At 36.2% G+C, this 24,195-nt stretch overlaps 1 protein-coding gene across 1 annotated transcript in view; it reads right to left on the reverse strand.

The window, feature by feature from the left end:
* Positions 1-24,195, reverse strand: part of DCLK1 (doublecortin like kinase 1) — a 190,735-nt gene that overhangs the window by 17,015 nt on the left and 149,525 nt on the right. Inside the window, exons 9-16 of the mRNA XM_088140733.1 lie at positions 23,943-24,000; positions 20,968-21,087; positions 15,367-15,513; positions 9,635-9,768; positions 9,252-9,329; positions 8,576-8,672; positions 7,421-7,501; positions 3,952-4,065 (exon numbers count right to left, since the gene is read on the reverse strand). Of these exons, the coding sequence (XP_087996859.1) occupies positions 3,952-4,065; positions 7,421-7,501; positions 8,576-8,672; positions 9,252-9,329; positions 9,635-9,768; positions 15,367-15,513; positions 20,968-21,087; positions 23,943-24,000 (829 nt within the window). The remainder of the gene's footprint in view (positions 1-3,951; positions 4,066-7,420; positions 7,502-8,575; positions 8,673-9,251; positions 9,330-9,634; positions 9,769-15,366; positions 15,514-20,967; positions 21,088-23,942; positions 24,001-24,195) is intronic.

Below are 24,195 nucleotides of genomic sequence, written 5' to 3' on the forward strand. Positions count from 1 at the left end.
AGTCAATTCTATAGGGCAATACCACTTCACTATAAGTCTTTCAAGACATCTGTGTTCAGTTAAACCCTAATTACCAGCTCTCCTCTTTAGTGACTAGAGACACCACAAGGCAGCAGTTAAGTCACTAGTTTGAAACACTCAGAGAAAACAGTGACAAATTGCTAGAAAGTCCATGCACATTTGAAGCAATTACTTATTTTTAAAGCATTTTTTCAGTCTATGGTGTAATCAAAGAGTGTAAAGAAAATAGTTTACTGCTGCTGCTGTTGCCTTACCTATTTATTGCAAATAAAACCTCAGAGAGAAGATTACATTAGCCTCAGTGACAAGCATGGCCACAGAGAGAGAAATTTCATTTAAAAACCTGAAAAATGGGTGTTTAGAAACATATTTTTTCAAGAAACTTTCAAAATAGGTACTAATACTCAATATGCATTTGCACAAATGGCAGATGCAATGATAAGTGCCTAAATATCAACATCAACAGTTCTTAAAGTTTGTCATCGTATTTTCCCTTTAAATGTCTCCAACTGACAGATGGAATAGAAGAGATATGTGAATATGCCATCAAATCCACGGAAATGTCAACTGCCTTTCATCTTTAAGAGATAAGTTTCTTTGAGCAAAATGTCTCATTCTTCCAGCATCAAGAGGAATTGAGCAAAGTGGACTTTTACAAAATATGTAAAGAAAAGCAACTCTAAACAGCTGCTATACAATTTCATAGTCCATGTTAAAAATGTCAGAGGTATGTTCACTTTTACTTTGGGGTTTTGGGGGTTGATTCAAAGAATACCAGATTTAAAAGCCGGGTTGACTGAAAAGGATGGCCACATCTCTTTTTTGGCATCAGACTAATATGGTGCTGCATATTAATAAGTAATGTATGTGTTTTAGGGCTCCATAAGCAGCTTTGGCTTCCTTAATGTGTACTCTTGTAGTGATGCAAATACACAGTTATCTTTAAACATGACAAGTTAAGCATAAGGCTACCTATAATATTGTGTAAGAATTTTTCATGTCTAAAAATTAGACATGAAGAAGATTGAAGCTTTGCTGTAGGAATTAAGCTTCTCACCCACTCCAGAATACCACTTTCAGTGAACTTCAGGAGATGAGAAAGCTTCAGACACAAAGATCAGTCAACCTTTTAGTGTAACATTTTGAATTGTTTTAATAATGTTCATATTATATGTCTATAGTGTTCCAAACTTCATGTTGTAATGGATGATGTAATGTTGTAAGCTAAATATTTTGTCTTTTATTTTCTTATTATTTTTATTATTAGACTCCCTGAGTGTCATTCTTTTGTGGAAAAAAGTAGAATGGAAAACCTTGTATTTGTAAGAATAATGAATACCCCATCACTTATTTAAAGGGAATGAGGAAGCCTTGTGAATAGAGAAGCCAATATTTAGATTTTATATACATGGTTATTTGGCATGTCCTTGCTAAGCCTAGATTCAGGCTGTAATCCTACATCTAGTTTCCTTCCCGTATTCAGTGGGACTTAATTACTACACTTGTATCCCATATTTTCTTTCAGGGATCAAGGCAGCATACATAATTTTACCTCCACAACAAGAAACCTTTGAAGTATATTAGACTAAGAGCAAGGGGTAGACTAGCCAAAGCCACACAGGGAACTCCAGTCCAAGTCCAACATTTTAAACATTACACTATTATACTGACAAATACAGGATAGTACATCAGAACTGGATTTGAAACACTAACAAACATGCTTTTATTGCTACTGAGATTGTCTATTGTAAAGTTGATGAAAGTCAGAGTGGTTTATTAGTGTTGTCTAGCAAAAATAAATAGCCAATGTTTTAGAAAAGTTAAATGGAGCTACAGGGTTTCTGTTCAAGATTATAATGAACCAAAGTGATGGAGAACTATAGGATAATGCAAGTCCAGTAGCAAACTGATAAGGTGCCAAAACAACATAGTGCTAAACACAATGCAAAGATCTGTGTATTGCTTTATTCCCCTATCATTTTTGATTCTCAGTGAGAAGCTGCAGTGCAATGCCTTTTCTTAGCTATAATAGTTGAACTACTAAAAATAATAAACTTTTACTGCAAATCTTGCAAATTAAATTAAAAAAAAAATAAACACAATAAAGAAGGCAAAAATGGGTGCAAAAGGGACTAGCAAAGCATTCTGAAGAGTTTTAAGAACTACAAAAAACTGCAGAGTAGAGGACCTGAGCGGTACATCTCATGGACAAGCGTGCTGGCAGTCCAATTGAAAAGGGTTTCAGCTGGACAGTTGAGAATATACCTGGCAATTTGTATGAAGAATGCATACAATGGGATGTTTTAGTTGTGGGAAAGCTATGGTGGTTTCCTACTTAAAAAAAAAAGAATAAAACAATATTGACGGTATGTTAGATGATGAAATTAAAATAATAGGAACAATAAAGTCCAAATTTAAGGAAAACATGACATATTGTCTTCCATGGTAAGGAGGGAGAATTTGCCAATTCTGCCAACTGAGCTGTTTTTATTTCTGCTGACTTAAAATCAGCCTCTGCCTAGTACAACAGCTACCCAAAGTGCACATTTCTGGTTGTACCACCTGCAATTTAGTGAAGGTAGGGAAGAGACACCGATCAGTCTGATGTGGTGAATGATCATGTTCAATGAATCATTATGACGTTTCAGTCTGGAGCATGGTTCAGGGAGGCATAATCATGGAAGGAAGCTTAAAATGCAGGCAGACTTAAAGAAAAAAGATGGGAACATTAAAAAGATGACTACTCCATTATATTAATTAGTAGAAACTCAAGGTCTTCATACACATGTTTGGGTGATCAGTAAATACTAATCCTTTCACTACTGTTAAATATACATTTTAAATATATGTTCTTGGCAAAGGGTCAAAGTAAACCTGGTTCATTTCCATCTGCACTATGATGTACAGCTGACATATTAAACAGGTCTCCCCATAATCTCCCAAACTATGTCCTGCTGTACAGCTGCAGTATGTTGGAAGGTTTATGTTGAACTCTATTTAAATCTCAGGCGAGTTTAATTCCTGCCTGGAGAGAAGCACTTAGTCACATTGTGTGCAGAAGAAAGCTATTTAAAAAGGAATAAAATCCACGAGCATACATCCAGATGTATCCTAGAGTAGAAACGGGAATACACACACACACACACACACCCCTACCTCTCCATCCATTTCCACTCTAGGATACAAATTTATGATGACTATCTATCTATCTATCTATCTATCTATCTATCTATCTATCTATCTATCTATCTATGTACCTACCTACCTATCTACCTACCTATCATACATCTCTTTGGTGTCCTTAAAAATGGAATTAAATATGGCTATTAAAGTTTCACCAGAGTTAGGGAAAATCTTATCACTGCCCAGGCAAGGGAATTGTACCACTATCTTCAGCTGGGCTGGCAGTGCATTGCCAATCTCTCAAACACAGAACGCTGCATGGATTAGCCTTGTGTGGCATAGGAAGGCTGGAAGCCTTTGTAGTGACCTGTATTGAGTCAATTCAGGTAATATGGTCAAACCAATTGAAGTCAGCAGCCATGTCTATGTCCAAAATGGCTGCACTCCTTTGTCCTTAATATGCTCATTTTAAGCATTATAAAGTATCTCTTGCTTATAATTGGGATGTGATTTTTTTTTTCTTCCAAGGAAATGCTATTTAAATGGCCATCTCAGTGAAAGCTGAAAGTGTGTTGAATTTTCCTCCACACAGGGACTGATTTTTAATAAGAAATATGCATGCTACCTAGCAGCTTAGGACGATGAAGCAATTAAAAAGTGTGATCTCCCAATGATGGGATAACGAAATATCTGTTTTTCACTGCAATTAAAATTGAATGTATTGATTGAGCATGGGGGGAGGGGGCTCCTCAGAAAGCACCACATTTTATAAATACTGGAAGAAAAAAATGCATTGCAGATGCTTACTGCTATAACGGAAACTCCAGCAGCTGTACTGTTGGGCTTAGGGCCTGTGTTGAAATGTTTTTTTATCTTCCCAGCTACTGACAACTGATGCTCATTTTCTGGAAGGCCATCATCCTACAAAGCAAAAACAAGTAATTCACGTCAGGACTTGAACAATTTTACGGTTATTTTTCCAAAATTAGTGCGTCCCAAGGTATTCTTAATTTGCAGGAATTAAACTGAGTCTGTGAAACTGCACTTTACAAACAGTTTGCTAACCTTCTGTCATCATTTAAGAGCTTCTGAACAGAATCCTATCTGAATACACCAAAGTATTATAATTGCTATATATGAATCATGTTTTTTATTATGATTTTTTGCTTAAGTTTAGTAATATGTCTGAAGGTAGCCAAAGGCCAAGGCATCATGGTTTCAACTTTTTTGAGTACTTTCATACACCATAAAATAACCTGAGGAATCTCAATACAGTCATTATTTCAATGGACCATATAGAGTTTCAGAATGACTCCACATTTTCTGCGAAAAATGCCCTTCCTTCTAAAAAAATTATTTTGGCAACAAGGCATTATAACTTCATTCATTCATGCATGCAACTTTTAACCCACATAGTCATTGTGAAAAAACAATCAAACAATCCTGATTGAATACATTCATATTCTCATAACTACAGCCAAAGTTCTTTCAAAAGCCATGTTAAACTAGTGTTTCTGCAATACTGGGATTATAGCTTTTCTGAGCTATTTTGGACATACATGCATTTTATAATATTTATTTCAGTGGTTTAAAGACTTCTGAAATGCTGAATTCAGAATTAAAAATAATCATTATCTTTCACCAAAAAATTACTGTACTGAAAAAGTTCTGATATATCTTTAAATGCAATTTATGCAGTGAATTATAATTAAATGATTACGAGAGCCCCTGAGGTTTGTTTATATCCATTCATCTAAATCAGAAGTATTTCATCAGAAATTGATTCAGAAATGTCAGAAGGTTTAGATCACATGGAGTCTGGATACTTTTTGAGTAAATATAATCTATTGGCCAAGTAGAACTGAACATGTCCGGCTTCTAATAACTAGCCTGCAGTCAGGCTTTTCTCACTGAAACTAAAAGGGAACCATTTGCCCTCATATTAATAGCTATAGAGTTGCCTTATGCATTAAAAAAAAACAAACTACAGTAATTTTGGCAGATCTTAGTTGATCTTTTGCAGCATATACAATGCTAATGGATTCATAATTGAAATGACACAAGGGAGTAAATATAGAGACTTTATGATGTCTTGCTCTTGGGTCACTATAAATTTTGAAAATATTAAAGGGATCATAAGTATAAGATGCATAATATAAACTCCTGCTATATGTGGAAGATACGTTTTAGAGATCAGCTAGAAATTATCATTCCTATCTCATTTCACTAATATATGAGATTACAGTGGTACCTCTAGTTACGAATTTAATCCGTTCCGTGACTCTGGTTGCAACTCGAGTTGGTCTCAAGTCGAGGTAAAGTTTCCCATAAGGTTCAATGTAAATCCAGTTAATCCGTTCCGCCCTCCGAATTTGGTCGCACCACAAGGCAAATTTCCCCATAAGGTTCAATGTAAATACGGCTAATCCGCCCTCCGAATTTGGTCACACCCCGAGGTAAATTTCCCCCATAAGGTTCAATGTAAATACAGCTAAACAGTTCTGAAACATATGCATTTTATTTTGAAACCTCAAAAACCTTCCAAACGCCACAAAAACCTTCCAAACGCCACAAAACACACCACAAGCCTCACCGAACGTCTCCTTGCTACCGCGATCTCGCCCACAGAAATCCGCGACCGCGTGGCAGCAGGGAAAATGGCCGCGGATCCGGTTCATAAGTAGAGGCGAGTTCGTAAGTAGAGGTAAATTTTTGGGGCCGGAGCTGGTTGTATCTCGAAAAATTCGTAAGTAGGGGCGTTCGTAAGTAGAGGTACCACTATAGTTCCTTCCTAATTACTATATAAACTGGGGAGAAAAATCAGATTTATACCACTGATCTCAGTAACAATTTTGACACTGGGATTTTAGGTTGTGTTCTGATTCCTATGGTTATCTCATTGTAAGGATATCTATGAAGCTTTCTCAATTAAATGTTGGCAAAGATATAGATTTTTCTATATTTCCAAGTCACTGGGCCTTTATTTAAGTTTTATTTAGTAGTTGGAATAAAAAACTTCAAAATTCAGTTCCTCTTTGGTTCAACTTGAAAGTGATTATGCCACTTTCTAAAATCCAGGAAGTATTTGGATTCCTTTTTGATCAATTGGAATACCTTAATGCTGCAAACATATATAGAAAACATTGTGACATAGATCTAATTTGGAGGCTGCTAAATCAATAATCTACTTTTATGAGAAATCAGAGGAAGTTTATAAAATGGACGTTTATGTGAATTTTGGAATAATGAATAGTGAGTGTCAGTGTTCTGATTTTGTGAAAGAGTAGAAGCTCAGTTTAAAGAATGGAAAATTAATGTCTTAAACATTAGGTGAACACAACAGAAATTTGTTTTGTAGATACCTAATATCTCAAATAATATTTAATAAAGATTCAGAGGAATTACCTTGCTGGTGTAGACGCTATTTAGAAATAGGAACATCAACTTATATAGGGTAGATTTGTGCTACTATTGCTGACTTTCAGGCTGAAATGGTTTTAGACTGATCACTGCTGATTAAAGATGCATATGTTCTATTTGACTATATAATCAGCACTTAGAAACTGTCAAGACATCAGGAATGATGGAGCTTTCATGTATGGGCGACAGTCAAAATAATTATTATACTATATTACAAGGACAAATCTATGCCTGAATTGTAGCAATGGATATGTATGATCTATCACAATTTGAATTATGCTTTCTTTTTTATATGGGCAAGGAAAATAATTTCTGAGCAATTATCAAATTATCTGGAGTTCCATCGGGTAACTCATTCCTTTTTTTCCCTTCATGCAGGTTTTTTCCCCATTCTGGTTAGTTTGATGCAATAAAAAAAAAAAAAAGACAAACTTTAGGACCCTGTCCAGTTTTAAAATTTCTGGCATTTTCACCAAGCTCTTTCTTAATCACATAATTTTCTTAATGATATAGGTGAAGCAAGAATATTTGATCCCATGCCATAAGTTAATATTTAATGAAAAAATGTATTCCAATAAGGCAACTCCTTTATGATAAGTCTATAATCTGGAATTGGCAAAACTCCAGGAAGTTAGTCACACTTTTTGAAGACACAACACCACACTCTGTCTGGCATATTCCTAAATGCATTTTCAGAATATATGCAGAGAAAGTTATTACTGGAAGTAGGCCTACATTTTGCTATGGTATGTTTAAAAATTTCATATTTCCAAAACAGCATTCCAGCTGATTTGACAAATAAAAAAATAAAACACACAGTGTGGCTAAAATAAAACCAGTAGCAACATTTACTTACATTAACCCATGGATGCTCAAGGACTTGCAAAGCTGAAAATCGCTGATCTATATCTACCTGAAGCATCATAGTAATTAGTTCCTGTAAAAATGAAAATATCATACCCAGTAAGTTCATTCTAATAGGATACTCTTGATAAAGCATTTTTCAAACATGAGAATAGCAAATACATTATTGAATATATTGAAAAGAAAGTAAGATATAAGGGTGGAATTACATTCTAACCTTACATTTTAATTTATAAGCTGATACCTGAAAAGTTAAACAAAAACAGAAAACTGAAATGTTGGAAAATCACTTGAAAAATTCAAAACTGTATTTGAATCTATTAAGCATGGTCAATATATTTGTAAGAATATTTGATTATTAATACCTTCTAAATTATTTGGAAGATATTTTTCCTAAATTACCCAGAGAACCTGCTCATTAATTTCCCAAGTCCTTATACTCAGATCCAGAAAGTCTCCTGTAGCAAAAGTACCAATTCCAGTATAATACTGTATTTTTTAATTTTTCATCTAATTTGTATGATCAATTTTCTAAAATGCATGTTTTATTCCTGGAAGCACAACAAAACAAACTTTGATAGAAACATTGTTACCTGCCCTTTGTAGAATTTCTTCAAAGTTAAAATGCTTTCCTTCCAGAAAATATCCATAATTCTGTTTGGCCTTAGAAGAGATCATGGGCTTATATGTCCCTCGCATGCACTGGGTAACTGTAAATTGTCTACAGCTTTCCAGAAAACTAAAGTAAACAATTATAGTAGAACTATTCCCCCAAATTATAATAAATGAGAATATAATTTAAAGCATTGCTTATGTCAATCACTTATATACTAGGAACATACTTCATACCACAAACATAGCATTAATGAAAGCATTTCTTTAGTAATTCTGGGGATGTATAATATAGTAAAATGAACAATGGCATAGTACTCAGTTCTGATGAATAAATACAGGATGTGGATTTAGGGGTAAACTATCGAAAGCATAATAGAGAAAATTTTAGGAGTGTTAGTGATTTTTGCTTAAGCATGCTAGTATGGATTTTATTTAATGTATCTGTATTAGTTAAAGCTTTACAATATGCTGTAATAGAATAAAGACAGGGGTGCACAGAAAAAGGTTCTAAAGGAAAGAAAAAACAATATACCTTTGCAGAGTCAGATACATTATCCCAATACGGAGATGGGAAATCTACTTGTCCCATCAAAATCTGATCAAAAAGAACCTCCTGGTCTTCTCCACTTCTGCATAACAAACAAATAAAACTGTCATTCTCTCACTGCTCCTAATGAACTAAAGCCAAACAGAAAGAGATGCTTTTTAAAATCCTGCAAAACTATTTTAGTTATGCAGTGCTATAAGTGTGGTTACTTGAGCAACATGAACACCAAGTCAAATCTTTATTATGGTCATAGATCAGCATAAACATGAACACCAAATTTGAAAGAAAAAAAAGACAAAGAAAAGAAAAGAAAAGAAAAGAAAAGAAAAGAAAAAGAGAATAAGAAAAGCCTCTTAAAATTGTCAGTTTTATATTGGAATAGTTCTGACATTTATAAAGCCCTGCATATTTTTTCTATTTCCACACATATCTAGTTTACACTGTAAGCAATCCTATTAACATACTATTCAGTTTCTGGGAAAACAGAGATTTTTTCCCTAGCATGTAAGTATAACTAACAATGTTACCCTACTGCTATTTCATGTTTTACAAATGTGAGAAGGCTAGCAACCAATATTACATACGGACAGAAAAAACATATGGGCTACTGATAGAACAGAGATGCATTGTTAAGAGCTGAATAGAAAATCATAGTCCATACCCACGGAATGGAGGAAAACCACACAGCAGGATGTAAGTAATCACACCAGCTGCCCAGATGTCCACCTTCAGGCCATATCTAAAATTGATAAGGGATTGTAGTTAGAAAACTAAGAATGTATGATCTAAGGGAAATAAAGGCAACCGAGAATGATATGTTGGCAAGGATCTTCATTAAATTAAATGATCTCATCTGAATAAAAGCTGTATTTTATATCACTTTTGTATGATATAAGGACAAACTTGCAAATATAAGTGTATGAACCAAAATAAGATATCAAAATTCAAATGCATTCTATCTAAAAGGACATTGCTTAGTCATAAGAAAAAAAATTAGTTATCCACTGAATCCCTTCTACCAGATGACATTACAAGTTAGTTTACCCAGTTTCTGCAATGATTTCTGGAGCAACATAGGTTGGGGTTCCACAGACTGTGTAAAGAGGTCCATCTACTATAGTGGCCAGTCCAAAATCTCCCAGCTTCAAAGACTTGCTTCCATCTTGGTGCTCATAGACCTGAAAACACAAATGTATTTAGGTTATGACAGAAATGTGATCTTCTCTTAATTGCCAAATTTATATTCTTTAACCCAGTAAACCCACCAAGGACCACCAAACTCTCCGGCTGGTTCATGTGTGGATCTGGACTGAGGAGGATAGAGAAAGCCAAAATTGAGCAGACAGAATGGAAAAGGATTGAAAACTGACAAGTCTTCAGTTTAATGAACATCAACCATGAGACAAAAATTAAAATATAGGAGTCCAAAAGCAGGTACAGCTTTAATGGATATAGTTCCATTTATGTGTGATCACAATTCTTGCACAGGGTACAGTCCTCTAGAAACTGCCTCACTTCAGGATACTGTTGGGGCCTGAAGAGCTGAATGCTTCTATATGATGCCCTGCCTGTGAAAGAAGCAGCTAGAAGCAAGGACCCTATTGATTTGCTAGCTTATTATAATTTCTGTATGTGCTTTTTAGCTAATTCTATTATTCCTTGTTAAGGACAAGGAATTCACTAAAAAGCACATAGAGTAATGATAATAAAAAGGGCATATACTGTATGTATACTAGGCATTTTACTGGTAATACTGTAATTATATTTCATTTTTAAATATATATATATATTATCCCAGAATGTGCTACATATTATTAGAAGATGCTGTCCTTTTTTTGTTCTTGGTAACAAAACCAAGAACAACCATTTAAAAAACCATTTTTTGACTAGGGAAGGATGTTCAGTTCAATCACCTGTGTATTTGAAATGTAACAGTAACAGTAGGAATAGATAGAACACTTGATGTTCAGAAAGCCTGTTTTGTCTCATATCTATGTGACTTTTTTAAAGTAAAATTCTTTTTAAATCTACAGATTTTTGCCAATTTTAAAAATATTAAGTCTAATATTTAAGGGAAAAAAAACAAATAATTTATGTAGTGGCATAGAGTTTGTTTTTTCTTGACTTTCATTCTTTTTTCCCTCACAGGCCATGGAAACTTTGATAGGACACTTGAAAATTCCCCAGAAATGGTAGGGTGTTGGGTAAATTACACAGGAAAAATGCAGCAGCCATGTGCTAATAGGGAAAGCCATTTCTGTTCATTGTTATGAAATGTTTTTATGAAATATTCCATGAAAGTAAGGATAACCTGTGGGGAAAAATATGGGCAGCCAGACAATTACCTAGGTTAGGGTTAATACATATCTTCATTTCCATTCTTATACAAAGGGCATAGGAGGCTATAAATTTCCTTTTCTAAAAATGTAACATCAGCCATTGAACCATTTCATGCAATATGAGATGAATATAGATTATGGAATACAGCACATTTCAATCTACAATCATGAGGAGCTACACATAAACTTGATTTTCAAGTATTCCATCTGAAATATGGGAATTAACATTTCTCAGGCGTGCCTAGGAAGGATATTTGCTTCATGCTTTTGCTTTGAAAATATCAGAGGACCTTACAGAAGATTCATAACAAATAATCTTTAATTCAGTATAATTCTCGATCAAATATTTTATTTAGGCAGATAAGCAGAAGGCTCTTTTAAGGTTGTTGTTACCTCCATTATAATTTGTCCATCAAATATTGTTAGTTGTTGAAGGACAGACAGAGCTTCTGTTTTTCACACTTATATATGTTTTAAGAATGGAATCCCATTGCTGACAGGGTGTTGGACTTGATGCCACGGGGACCTCTAACTCAGTTATTCTACATTTCTAGGACCAATGCTAGCACAAGGAGCTGTGAGAAAAACATTTAAGATTGATATTTCTTAACACAAGGCAATGGCAACACCAAAATATATAAGTAAAGAAAAACATAATTGCAGCTGTAGTAAAAACAGTGATTGTTATGTACCTCAAGTTTGTTAACTATTAAGAAAATGTTTAATGAAGTAGCAGATATACTACTATGCTATAAACTATATCTCAACATTTTTAATAACACTTCAGATATTTAACAATGACCTTCGTGGGACATCTGATGAATCTTAGAGACTGATTCTCTTGGCAAGTACTTCTTAATAAATAGTTTTAGATATTTTCATTAACGTTTCTGTGTTGCTGGGATTAATGGAAACTATAGAGGAAAATCTTTGGAAATCTAAATTGTAATTTGCATACATTTATGAAAGTCACATTTTCTATGGCTGAATTTTTCCTAGAAATTTTTGAAAAGGAACCTTTGAATGAGATATTATTTTCTTAAAGTAGATCTTTAAGAAAATAATATATTTCTTCCTATAAACATATAGGAAATATAATGAGGGAGACAATATTGCATGCCCTTATCCTCTGACACTCTTCCACAAGCCAATGTGTGCCAGATATGCTGGAACTACAACTCCCAAAATCCCGGCCAGTATGGGATTTGACTGGAAAATGTAGAGAGTTGTTATCCCAATACATCTGAAAGATATCAGGTTAAGTAATGTGGCCTCAGCAAGAAAGATTAAAACACACAATTAAGGCTGAAATATGAAACAGTAATAGATCCACTATCTGCCCTGTCAAGAACAAAGATTGTAGACGATCATTTAAAGCTCATCTTAGTCAAAAAGTAAGGTCTTTACAAGTTCTATTTTCCTTTGAGCCCTGAAGGGCAATTAAAGAAATGTGGATTAGTGTAAATTACCCACTATGTAGTGCTTTCACTGTTTTAGCTAAGCAATAAAACAGTGTGATTGTACAACACTAATTGAATCCAGCGACATATAATTGTGTGCTACCATATGTATCCTATTATTCTAAAGACCGTCCATATTTTCTAAGCTGCTCTGTGATCACTGCAGATGGCAACAGTCAGAGAAGTTGTTCTCCTGGGCTTATTATATGGCTATAAAGCTATCCCATGATTTGACAAAATAATCACACTAAATAGTAGCAATTATGGAAAAATGTTCCAATTAAAATGGGAAAACTGAGCTTTCCAAATGTAGTGAACATAGACTATTACAGCCTTTCCATAAACAATAAACATTCCAATTCACTAAAGGAGCTAAAAGGCTAAAAGAGCTTATTGATGAATACATATTTTTAAATACATTTTAGCAACTTCTTTATACTGTGAGGGTTCATTATTTTTCAAGGACTGGACACACCAGAGCATAAAATATAACTATACAACATATTTTATTGTGTGTGCTGTTGTAGCACACACCTTTTCTGTTGCCTTGGATTAACTCCACCGTCCTAGGCTTTGCAAGTTGATGTAGATGCGTAAATAAGTATTTAATGCTCAGTCCTTACAACAAATAAAAGTCTTAAAGTTTGTAAAGTGGCATTCAACCTTTGCCTCCCTCCAAAATTCTTGCATTTGTTGAGATTAGGTAGAAACTGAGAAACTGGCTCAGCCTGGTTTCTCTTCTACTGGTTGCTACCAAGCTTCAGGCCAAGCTCTGAACCAAGCTCCAGGCAGGATCACACCACAATAGGCTGCTTATTGTAGCTTGTGGACCTGGCAGTTGACTGATAGCTCTCTTGCTTGCCTGTAATAGTTGTATATCCCAGGCATCACTTCTTGCTTCCTCATCTTCCTGTTGTCTTCTTCTCCTTCTTTTCTACACACCCACACTTTTGTAGGCTAAGGGCCTGGGTGGGGATGAGGCTGCCTATGGATGTTGGCACATTTCTAAAAATGCCAGGGTGTGGAATACCGGCATGAATGCTTGTGAGTAAACTGTGAGTGGGGGAAGGGAGGGAGGGAGGGAAGAATCCATCTCCTCTCAAGTTTCTGGAACTGTAAACTTTTACTGGGAGAAAAGCTGAGCCTATCCTTGGGGAAGTGGAGGTGGGAAGCATTTCTGCCTGGCTGCAGCTGCTTTTCCCAAGTGCAGACAGCAACCCCAGCTTCATTCCCTCACACATACCAAAATGGATTAATCACTGTCTACATTCACATCGAAATCATCCAGAGTTGAAAGGTGACTGTAGAGATTTAGGATCTCTATCAGTGGCACTCTGAGACACCCCAACCTGACCTTCTAGAAAAAGGATTCTGTCTTGTGTACTAACCATCATAGTTTCTCTTGGTGATAGAGAACAGAAATTAAAGACATACAGAAGGGGATGGAACTACTTACATTTTAGCTGCATTTTACATACCACTTCTATATGTTAAAAGCAACACTTTGAAACAGACTTGAAAATGATTTCAAAGTCATATGATCATTAAAATACATAAAAGCCAGTAGCCCAGATGCTTCACTTTTCACTATTTCTAATTTCTAAACCCTTTCCAAAGGAGGCCACAGTGGAGTACATTGCAATACCATATTTATAAGAGATGGCAACCCCCACTGTGGAGATAATGAAGACTTAAAAAGGAAATGGAAAGGAAGAAAACAGTCATTAACTTTATTTTTTCTTTAAATCTGGATTCCAATGTGCTTGTGGACACTTTCTTGGTGCCCACCAAACCCCCAGCCCTACTATTAATATTTGTAAACCAACTAGAGTTATTTGAGTTGAGGGCACATAAATGTTGAGCTGCATTGGGTCCCAGTTTGCTTCCGGGTCCGATTCAAAGCCCTACATGACATGGTACCAGGTTACCTGAGGGACCATCTCACTCCCACTATATCTACCCGTCCCATCTGGTCAGGCAAAGAGGGTATGCTGCAGACCCCATCAATGAAAGAATGTTGACTGGCAGGGTCCAGAAAGAGAGCCTTCTCTGCCGTGGCCCCTGCCCTATGGAATACTCTCCCCGCAGAGGTGAGGCAGGCCCCAACTCTCTTGTCCTTCCAGAAAGTAGTCAAGACCTGGCTCTGCCAACTGGCATGGAGCGCAAAAAAGGGCAACCAAGCCTGGGGGGTGGCTAGCACCTTGAAGATGCTCCCATATGTTAACATCTTACTGATCATCAACATCTTGGAAGATATTATTATTTGTGTATGTGTTTGGTTTTATTCTATTGTTACTGTATTTTTATATTGTTTTTATTGTATTTTAATTAATATTTATTATTTTATTGTGAACTGCCCAGAGTCACTTTTTCGTGAGATGGGCGGTATCTAAATTTGAAATATAAATAAATTAATAAATAAATACTATTTTAATTTTAAGCAATAGGTTGATGTAATTGTATGTGGAAATGACCTTGGAAAACAGGAGGAAGAGACACAGACTAGGCAATGGTCAGATAAGCAGCAGCTAAGCCCACAGAAGGAATGGGAATGTAGCAAGCATCTCAGAAGGGATCCTCCCTAGTTTCTTGGACTGCAAAGGCAATGGGAGAGAGATATACTTTCAGATTTGCAAGATTCTGTTAATGTAACCTTACAGTAAAGATAGAGCTAGTACTGGGTGTGCTTCTTTTCTGGACTACCTCGCAAAGCTGACATCAACCTTGCAAGTCCTGTCTCCATCTCCTACTTATGGGCATGCCAGAAGTTTTATGAAAAACAAAACTGTGGACTAAGATAGGCCTTGGCTCAATCCAGTAGGGCCATTTTTCTGTTCTTATGTTCTAAACATGAAAACTATTTTATGCTGAAAGTTATCCCTAAACACTTATCCAAAATTTGGGATAGGTGACTGATAGATAACTGATATGAATTATATGTATCAAAATCTCTATCTCCACTGAATGTTCTACTTACCAGTAGATTCTCAGGTTTGATATCCCTGTGAACTATGTTCAAGCTATGAAGGTACTTGATGGCACTGGCCAGGTTGTACAGCATCCCACTGGCATCCCTCTCTGTATACTTATTTGTGGAGGTAATAGCATCAAAAAGATCTCCTCCCTGAAATAAGATAAATGTAACATATTAGCATCATTCCACTATGATTCTGGAGAAGGTTCATAATGATCAACAGCATCATTTTCTTTCAGGACATCTTAGAAGCCCCATTCTTGGAGAAAGAATGAAATATGTGGTGGACATTCCACATACCTATAAATGATGACATAAACTCAAAGAACTTGTCTACCCTAGAAAGAAATGTACTTCAACTGTTCTTGGATTCTATCATTTCAGATTGCCATTGGTGTTAGCATAGGTAAAATTCTTATACTATAAGTTAACATTACTTTAAAAAATCCTTCCAGTAATATACATATTGTAAAGCTCTTGCCAGCAGTTAGAAAGAGGAAAGGAAACTGGGATGTGAGATGTAAAAAAAGTAAAATATTTAAAGTGAGCAGGGAAATGTCGATGTCCTCTTAAGACCCTAATGCAAGGGGTCCCCAAACTCTTCAACTTATCAACTCTTCATGAAGTTTCAGATTGTTCACTGACCCCAAACATTTATTATATAAAAATAATTTAATAAATACTACTTTAACTAATGGTACTACAAATAATAACAACAACAACAACATCGACCCCTTGGATAATCTCATCAACCCTGGGTGGGTCAATATTGATCACTTTTGGGAACACTGCCCTAATGTGTTAATTTTACAAGTAACCTAACTGGGTATAATTCAACATTTTAGTTTTATTTAGCAAGTGTCCAGCTTCCCAATTTCAATCATACTATACATTTAACAGATCACTTGCCATTAGCTAGGGTGGTCAATAATACTGTTTGATTTCATCACTAACATTGCACCTGCACTTTTCTGGAAGCCAGACAAACTGGAAACAGCACTTAAAGATGGCTTTTTAAAAAAAATTAAAAAGGGGTGAGGGAGGGTGGAAGAACAAACCTTTTCACCTACCACCATAGGGCACTGACATCCAGAAGTACAATAACCAATTACTTATTTATTAGCTTCCAATAGAAATACTGCAACATTCCCTTTTTCATGGGAAATCGAAGTTAGATCCTTTGAACCACAGGAAAAACACTCTCATAAATCATGCTTGTTAAAATAACTAAGGCAATGCAAGGCTTGCATAATAATTTAGTCCCAGGATCTACAATGGCAGCTTGCCAGCAACCATGTCCTTTCACCTTCTCATAAGTCCTACTTGCAATTTATTTTTATTTATGTTTATGAAATGCCTTCTTCACATTTAAGGAGAGAAAGATGCGTCTGAGATGAAAACAGAATGTATCAGCAGCAAAAGGACCCACTTATATTAAGCTTGTTGTGACCAATGAAAGCAAAGTGATATTAACTAACATCTGGCATTCCAGCAGCTTTTTCCTCTTGAGAACCTTTGTCATTGGCGAATCTAATTTAAACTTTAGGCCTTCAGAAAGCCATCCATAGCAGATGGTTATTCAGCTGTAAATGGGAATTGTGAATGGATGGTTCAACAACCTTCCAAGAATACTTGCTTTACTATTTGAAAAAGGAGCATATAACAAGATTTATTCAATTTTAAACAGATAGGTCCATCATGGCATTCCCTTTTAGAAAGGGAATACAAAATAGTAAGGCATAGAAATTAAGTGCATAAGTTACGAAAATAAAATATAGCTAAATCTAATTTACACCAGCACCATTTGCTATACCTCTCCATATCTTTCTATTCTTGCGTAGAGGAAACGCAGGAACTTAATCACTTGGAAAGGAGAGGAAAACTTTTACTTCTAATAAAAGTCACCTAACAGGGCTATCTTTCTTTAAGAATCCAATTTGTTCTGTGAAATAGTATAGGGAAATGTATATGCCTTAGATTCCACAGCAGCCTTCACTTAGTAGAATTTTAGAGTTGGAAGGGACCACAAGAATGATCTAATCCAGTTTCAGGCAGACAGATCTTTCTTGCCTCCGAGCTACCTCTCTCCATTGCTCTGTTCCTTTTTTTTTTAACTGGGTGCACAAAGCAATAATCCCATCCAGTCACAAGATCCAATCACCTGCTGCCTTCCAGCAACTCTATCATCTGAAGACTTCTCTGCAGAACCACCCATCCAATGATTAAAGGAAACTGCATACCTTTCCATTTCTCCTTTGTTTTTCACTGCTTTATATACCCATCAAAGCTTTCACTATCACATAACACCAAATCTTTAACAAATACAGCTCTTCAAATCTCCTCCTGATTTTGTTCGGTTTGTCTTTTCTTTTCTTTTTTTTTTGGCCACTTCTTATCAATCTGGACTAAATCATAATCAGTTACAAAACTCCTAACCTTTCAGGTGGGATTTCCCAAGTACTCCTTGGTGGCTTTGAAAGAAGGGGATCTATATTCCTAACTGATAGTAATTGAGTCATTAGCTACATATGTAATGTCAGACTTCTGCAGTGGTTCAGCAGGGATATAGATTAGAAGTCAGCTTGTTTGATGCTGCTGGGTAGATCAATTCTTACTCTCCATGCCAGGAAATGCTCTCATGTTTAAGGAAACATGTGACATTCAAGAAAGAGACGAATAACTCCATCTCCGTAGAGCCTTCATATTACTAGCAGGTTTGATCCTACAGCTGGAGGGTGATTCTCCTCAATGTGACATGAAGGAGAGAGTGGGTTTAAAGTAGGCCATGTAGAATCCCAGTTCCCTCTTTGAAAGTTCACATCTGTACCATTGTAATGGAAATAATTTTGCTGGTTAATGTAATTTCCAGTGTACATGGCAATCTCTTTACAAGCAGAGGCTCTGTTTTCAGACATATCCTTAAAAACTAGTTCCTTGTCTTTACCAGGAATCATGATAGATATTAGTATGCCACTGAATTCTTTTTATTATTGCATGTTTTGGACCAGCCACACCCTGAAAGCCATAGCAAGGTATTCCAAATGGACCATAGAGCTAGTAGAATGCAGCTTTGAGACATCCCTCTTAGAGCAGGGCCATTAATGTTATAAGAATCCTTGATCATATAGAAGTGTTTAGCAGCAGAAGGATTTTCCCTTTTGGCCCTGGCTACATTATTTTTTGCATCCAGTGGCAATAAAAGTAGGTCTTTCTTCCTGGACAGGGATCTTGCTGTACCTATTGATTTTGGTTCTCACTACAGAGCTTCCTGAATTTGGCTCAAAGGAATGATGAATTTTTGTCCTTTATCCCATTTATGACCAATATTATAAGTATTCCTTTTAATTTGGAATCTGGATCATGGCTAGCTTGATAATGAAGACAAATTTTTGTGGGAATTTGTATCTGTGAATGTCTATTTCCATTTCTCATCAGTGGCTGTGTCTTCTCCTGCTGGTTACTTTGGGCTCTAAAATGATTTAGGAAAAACTATACGCTAACTGTGGCTACTTCTGAATAGTGTCCTCAAGGCATTCTGCAGGCACTCCATTCATGATGAAGTAAATAAGTGGGCATATACCAAAGACTTTGCCACTGAAATATTCTATTTTGGCGAAGGCTATGCGGGCCAATTGGCTACCTGTATTTGGCTGCAAGATGCCTTCAGTTTTGTCCTGGTAGTCCTCACATTTATAACGTATAATCTGCATTGGTCATTCATCTTCGGAGTCCTTTGGTGGCCCTGTATGAAATGGGCACTGAAAAACCTTGGTCTTCCTCTAAAGATTCATTTAGAATTTCCTCTTGCTTGGCATTCATTCTGTTTATGAATCCTTAAAGACTGAAACATTATCTCTGTAAGCTCTGGTAGGGAGTGACAATATATACCTCTACTCCAGTCTTCTTTCTATCACAGCCTCAGGCTATAGGAGTAGTTCCTTCTTCCTCTTCTGCCCAATCAACTGCAAACTTAAACCAAATCCTGAACACTTATTTGAGAACGTTCCTTAATGTGCCTACTGTATGCCCCATCAGCAAATGGCATCTTCTCAAGCACTCAAATGCTAATTATAAGTGGTTCTTTCACTTTTTAAGCAAAACTTTAACATGGATGCTCCAGTTTCCTGACTTTAATCATAGTGTTTTTGCAGCCAGGTCCCTGTTGCTACATTGTTGCTATAGATTTTTAATAAAATGTCAGTTAGCCTGAAGTGTTTTTATCTCTCCAGGTAAGTGAAATTTGATTGTGTCTTTGGATTGTTAAATAATATTTTAATATGTCCACCTCTTCTTTAGAGATTCATAACATTTGCAGCATTGTCTTGCCTGACAGTATTCTAGTTCCTTTTCCTTAAAAGGGTGCCCCCAAAACTTGCACAGCCATCCTTCTGTAGATATTTATCTTGGTGTAACACATCTGGATTTTTGGGCACCAGTGGAAGCTCCATCCAAGTGCCCTGTTTCTATATATTTGTTCCTAGAATGTTTATGAAGAGCATTGTGCTATTTCTCTTCTTATTCTGACAATTTCCTTCAATCTCCTTTTGCAGTGCTTCCCCTTTATCCTGTTTGTGGTCACCAGTTGAAAACGAAAGACAAGAAGGGTGTTTGGTTGTTTGTTTGCTTTTAAAAGAAGAAATGTGTTTACTTGAAATAAAAGTAATTAAGCACAGGGTTCTCTTTTGTTAAGAACTTGGGTTTTTTTCTGAGAAACTGGGAACTTACATGCATTACAGATCCCACATTGGCAGCTTTCACTTAAAGTATACAGTTCTTTTTTTTGCTTCACCTAGCTATCCTCCTCTGTTGGTTTTTTCTTCTTGGCATTCAAACCAACAGTCTCATTAAATCCAAAGATTCAAACACCTTTCCCCTCTCATCAGCTGTCTCCTATCCAAGGATCTACCTGTAGGATGACCCACAAAACAGAATTAAAGGGAACTAAACTCTTTACATTTCCAAACCATTTACACTTCCACCACATTCACACATGGCTTCATGTATTGTCTTGAGTCTTTAAACTTTTCACTTCTTTTTGAAAATCTCAACAATTCCATCCAATCATGACTTTCCCTATTTTCCCCTTGTTCTTGACTTATTCATGTATTTGTTTTGTGATTTAAATCTCATTTGTTCTCTGCATATGGCAAAACCACCTGAAGTGCTTCTTTCATCCTGGTCATTCATTTTTGAAAGCAATACAATTCAGCACCCATTCACTCTTGGTCGCATCTCTCCATATTTTACCACATACGCTTTTTAAGTTTCACTTTCCCATTCAAGTACTCTTGTACTTCTGTTATACCCAGCTCTCATTTTCATATGGCAAATTGAGCAGAAGCATGCTTTTACACATATACATTTTAGCTTCTTTCAACAAACACTCATTCCTCACAATAAACTACAAAGTATCCATACATTTCTATCAGCATTTACAAGTTACTTCATTTTCCCATCTTCAGTAAACTTTCTATTGAGGAAAAATAGATCTGCTATGCTCCATGTTCTTATAAGCCCTATTTCCCTATACTGCAGATAAGATTAGAAATCTGGTACATGGCTTAAAGTCCGAGCAGAAGCAGGCAGACTTTCACATATACTTACTTTTACAAGCTCCATGACAAGATACAACTCAGTGGGCATATCCATTTCCTCAATCAGAAGAACAATATTGGGATGTTTGACCCGTCTTAAAATAGAAACTTCATTCTGAATCATGTGCTCCTGCATAAAAGGAGAAAAAATATATGAAAAGAGAATGGAAGAAATCCATACAGCTTCTCCAGGTCCTTTTGCTTGTTTAATGGGGTAAGTTGTTATAATCCATCAAGTCAATCCCAACTTCCAGTTTTCTTGGCAGAGATGGCTTGCCAATACCTTGTTTCTAGAGCTGCAAGAAAGACTGGTTGATCCAAAATCACCTCACAATCTTCTCTGCCTAAGGCAGGACTAGAAGTCATGGGCTCCTACGCCTTAATCACTAATCCAAACTGATCTCCTCTAATGGGGCATCCCGATGCATACTGTATATATGAAACTCGGTATTCATTGAGAAGTTTTAAAACTCTTATAAATTAACACCTAAGTCAATATTACAAACTAGCAATGATATTGTTACAGTAACTATGCAGAGGCTGAGGAAAATGAATATCAAAAGTAAAACAGGGTAGTAATCATAGGTAGAAGATTTCAACTTGCAAGTGCTTTACCTAGGTTTAAGCCTCCCTATATTCAATGTCTTTTGAATACTTGTCCTTTAGTAGGCCTGTAAAGAATTACACTTCCAATCTTTTAACTTAAAAATTACAAAAACACAAATCATCTTTTCCCAAGCAAAAAGGAAATATCACCTGCATTTTTCTTTAGATGTTTTAGCTATTGATATTTTTCTTCCTAGGACTTCTCCAAACCAACAGATTATGCCTTGACCTTTCATCCTTCCTAAACTGAACATCTTGTTGTTTTCATGTCAGGTTGTTTCCAAACAACTCAGATAATAAGCATGCTAACCTGATTTGCATCAAGTAGAGCTATCTGGGTGAAAAGGAGAAGGAGTATATATTCTTGACTAGATTTTCTGACTGAGTTTACTGTGTCAGGTTAGGTTTCTGCATGAAAAGATGCAACTGCAATAGTCAGAAGTTGCATGGTTTTGTAGAACAACTCAAAAAGTGGTTTTTAATTCAAAGTTAAAACTCTAAACAGTTTGGGACCAGACTACCCAAATGACTACTTTTTTACATATAATTCTGCTTGAGAATCAAGATCTACCCCAGAGCCCCTCACAGAATGGCAACATGTGAAAGGGCCTTTTCTGTGGCAACTCCCCGCACCCGCCGCAAGATCTATATTGCTTCTTCATTGCTTGTTTTACAATACAGAGGTCCGTTTTTAAAAATCAGAGTTTTTGAGTCCTCCAGAATATTTTGGATATCATGAGTTCAGATGTTTGTTGATACTTATATCCTGCCCAGTTCAAACATGTGCGGGTGGTTTAGAAGAATAACAATAACAACCCATAAATCAATCACTTCAAACCAAGACTCAACAATAAATATAACACGGCAGTCTATCCCTCATGAGCCAATATTAGCCTTTCGTACAACTCTGAAGACCTGCTGTTTCCCATGCATTTGGGTTAGGAGGGTAGGCACTTCATCATTGGAAGGTATGATTTACCTTGAGCATCATGGGTCATTGTTTTTATTGTTGGATTTTAATCTTTGTATGCCACCCAGATTCACTGCTGTGAGATGGGAAGCTATATAAATTATTTAAATAAGATGTAATGGTATGTGGGAAAGACTTTGGGAGATCGGGGGAAAAGATGCTGCTTAGGGAATTGTCAGATAAGAGACAGCATAGTCCGCAGCTGCATAGTGGGTAGGCAAGAGACTCAGAAGGGACCCTCCCTAAGTTCTCAGGCTGTAAAGGTGAAGGCAGGAGAATTGTACTTTCAGATTTGCAAGATTCTGTTAATGTAGCTTTACAATAAAATATAATTAGTTTATCTGGTCTTGTTTCCTATCTGGTAAGGCTGACATAAATACATAAGTGACAGGAACCATTAAAAACTTACACTAAATGCCCAGTTAAATAATCTTCACTGTCTTCAGAAGTATCAGCAGGGTGGGGGCATCATGTAACAAAAATGGGGTGTGTGTTCCAAACAGGAAAGACACTATCAAAGACTGTCTTTTGGGTCCACATCTCCCTGATTTGATACCAAGGCAGGACTGTAAAGCTTCCCTCCATTTATATATACACAGGCCAGACAGATTCCACTTGGAGGAAACAGTCCTGATGTATCTTGAAAACAAGATATGTAGGGCTTTATAAGTTAAAACAAACACTAATTTAATTTAATTTAATTTAATTAACTATGGTAATTGCACTCGGAAATCTATCAAGAATCAGTGAGGTAACCAGAGTTTGGATATTGCAATAGCAGTTCATACCTGCTAACATCTTGGCTGCTGAATTTTGTAACAGTTATAGATTCTGGGTCATTTTCAAAGACAGTCCTATGTAGACCACAGTATAGCATGGGTTGATGGGCTGCCAGGGTTTCACAGTGCATGTGGGGCTGTTGTTGGTGCACCTGTTCTTCAAGACAGAGTGCACTAGCATTTTCTTCAGGGCTGGTGGAACCTCACACTCCCCCAGAGAAGCATTTATGCACTTCCCTAATCAGCTACTCATCTTCCAAGCTGTTCAAAGGAGTTCACAGGTGGCCAAGTTGATATTACAGGGAATCCTATCCATTTCATCAGTTTCCACATGGCCAATGACTCCAAGATAACACCACAAGGCATTACCCATATCATCACATTAGATTCTGTCCAATTGATATGTAAATCTGAGCCAGTGTAAGCTATTTTTTTTCCATAAAGAACTTTGCAAACATGTCACAGGGGCCTGCCAGATCATTGTTCCATCTGGTGTTCATTAAATGTTAGACAACATTTTTTTTAAACCAACCACTGAACTGGGGTGCCTGCAGATTTGATCTTATCCAATAACTGAACATAAGCTTCCTCTGAAAAATATTAGGTCCCACTGTGGAGCTTGATACTTACCTTTCCTCTACATTTACTTTTTTTAATGATTTTCAGGGCATATTCTCTACCAGTTGACCTGATGAGAGTCAGAAGAAGGAAGAAACAGATTAAATCATTATAAAATACATAAAAAAGATCAGAATTTAGTTTGCCCAATAAAGTGACAACTATACGTTACAATTTAACAGAATAAGCTAAGATTTAGGCAGAGCAGCCTAAATATATACCTTCATAGAAATGGCTAGGAAAATCTCCAGCAGAAAATAAGAAA

This window comes from Python bivittatus, unplaced genomic scaffold (assembly GCF_059951505.1).
Source record: "Python bivittatus isolate LINGU-HERP-01145 unplaced genomic scaffold, Pbiv_v1 ctg000340_np1212, whole genome shotgun sequence".
Classification (NCBI taxonomy): domain Eukaryota; kingdom Metazoa; phylum Chordata; class Lepidosauria; order Squamata; family Pythonidae; genus Python; species Python bivittatus.